Source organism: Eimeria mitis, genomic scaffold (genome assembly GCF_000499745.2).
Source record: "Eimeria mitis Houghton genomic scaffold, Emh_scaff3657, whole genome shotgun sequence".
Classification (NCBI taxonomy): Eukaryota; Apicomplexa; class Conoidasida; order Eucoccidiorida; family Eimeriidae; genus Eimeria; species Eimeria mitis.
Window position 1 is genome coordinate 1 of NW_024015270.1, and position 2224 is coordinate 2224.

A 2224-nucleotide genomic window follows, 5' to 3' on the forward strand; every position below is an offset into this window, starting at 1 on the left:
TCTGCATAAATGGCCTCTGGCGCATCTGTACTCCTACATTGCCGGAATTCCTATCCCATCTTCTCTACCAGCACCACGATCACGTCACCGCTGGACATCGTGGCGAACGGAAGACGTTTCTATCACACAGTAAGTTGTACTATTGGCCAGGAAAGAGGGCGTACACAACTACGTATGTTGAGACCTGTGTGCAGTGTCGTGCGTCCAAGGCACTGTCGCAGAAGCCGGCAGGTCTACTTCAACCGCCCGTTGTTCCTTCGCGACGCTGGAGCCACGTTAGTCTTGATTTCATAACGGACCTGCCCCTCACCCCCCGTGGACATGATTGCATACTCGTTATCGTCGATTCACTCAGTAGGATGGCGCATTTCATCCCCACGAAGAAGTCGGCGTCCACTGCGGATACTATCGAACTCTTGGCGGATAGACTGTTTAGATATCTCGGTTTCCCGGATGTCTTGATCTCTGACCGTGATCCCCGGTTTCAATCCCAGTTGTGGCAGCAGCTTTGTCATCGATTTCACATCAAAGACGCAATGTCTTCTCCCTATCATCCGCAATCCGACGGTCAAACAGAGAGGGTCAGTCGAACTTTGGAGCAAATGCTCAGTACGTACATTCAGACGGATGAACGTGAGTGGGAGCGCCTGCTACCGGCGCTCGAGCTCGCCTATAACACCACCAGCCATTCCTCCACAGAACTTAGTCCGTTCGAAGTTATGATCGGCCAGAATCCTGTCACAGCAGCAGATCTTGATGTCATCGGTAATCTCGCGCCAACCCTGACCCCGCCTATGACGAAACTATTCCAACAGCTGTGTGATCGAGCCCAGAGCCATATTCTTAAGGCGAAGTGNCCGCCTATGACGAAACTATTCCAACAGCTGTGTGATCGAGCCCAGAGCCATATTCTTAAGGCGAAGTGGCAGCAGAAACGCTATGCCGACGCTCACCGACGAGATGCGCAGTACAACCCAGGCAATCGGGTCTGGATAAGCATCCGTAATCTCCAGGGCCTCAACCAATGCTCCAAGTTCGAGCCTAGGTTTCGCGGTCCCTCCACGGTCTTGGAACGAACCGGCCAGGTCGCCTACCGTATCGAGCTTCCGCCGACGTACGCGTGTCATAATGTATTTCACGTCTCTCAGCTCGTCCCCGACCGTCTACGCGACCCTCAGATGAAGTCCAAAGAAGCAGCTGTTGGGTGGTTACCGGTGACGAGCCAAGACGGAAGTCCCACCGATATTTACGAGGTCGACTATATCCTCGACCAACGCAGCTCAGGCGAAGATGTCCAATACATTGTCAAATGGCGTGGTGCTCGCGAGGATCGCGCGATTTGGGAGCCTGCTGCCAACCTTACCAACTGCCCCGCCCTTCTTCGTGCTTGGCGATGTCATCTCAGGCGTGCAAGGAATGCTCAGCGGGGACTTCAGGACGCCGCCCTCGGCTCTGCTGATACCGCCTCAGCATCGGCCTCATCGCCGACGTCTCTCTCGCCGGGGGGCGAAGGAGTGGAGCGGCACCCTCCGGCAGCCGCACCACTCATAGCAGAGGACAGCTTAAAGGAGCCAGCGAGACATATATATAGCTGAGGAACACATCGGACTCTGAAGCGGATCTCAGGAGGTGTGCAATCCGAGAGGTAGGAGTCGAAGGTGTGGGATCCGTAGACAAGGAATTTAAGAAAGTTGGTGGGGAAAAGGGAAAACTAAAAGTAGCTAGAAAAGCGAAAGGAAAAGGGACGGGAAAGACAGGGCGAGGAAATCTCAAGAAGTGACCAGGAAAGTTTCAGCCGAGGGAGGAAGTTGTAGTGCATTGGCACTACATTGCACCGTTGTAGATATCTAGTGGGCAAAATGAGACTAAAATTTGTAATAATTAATTTAATTTAATTNATAAAATTTAAAGTTTGGTAAACCAAATCGTAGAGTCAAGGTAGTTAGCTGAGGATAGCCGACACCTCGCTAGAGGCAGAGGTATAGTCACCGCGGTAACGCGGGTCGGCCGTACCCGCGCCCGTACCCTCACGATTCTAGGAACCGGCCGGACGGATCGCCAAGCTGGGACGAACGGATCGGACTGAAATCCGGCAGACAGAACTATTTTGCTCTGAAATTTGTTCACGAAATTACTTGAATTACTAGTAGAAACGGTTTGTTCTGCGGATCCTGCCCGTAATAGCTACCTACTGCTGCATTCCAGTGGATTCTGTGCGATGAGC

At 52.7% G+C, this 2224-nt stretch overlaps 1 protein-coding gene across 1 annotated transcript; it reads left to right on the forward strand.

Annotated features, from left to right (window-relative positions):
- Positions 1-359: 359 nt before the first annotated feature.
- EMH_0068270 (Retrotransposon nucleocapsid protein, related) lies at positions 360-1595 on the forward strand (the record flags this gene model as incomplete). Its single annotated transcript, XM_038022620.1, is given in 2 exon segments — positions 360-854; positions 858-1595. Coding segments are annotated over 2 exon segments (1233 nt in total).
- Positions 1596-2224: the final 629 nt, after the last annotated feature.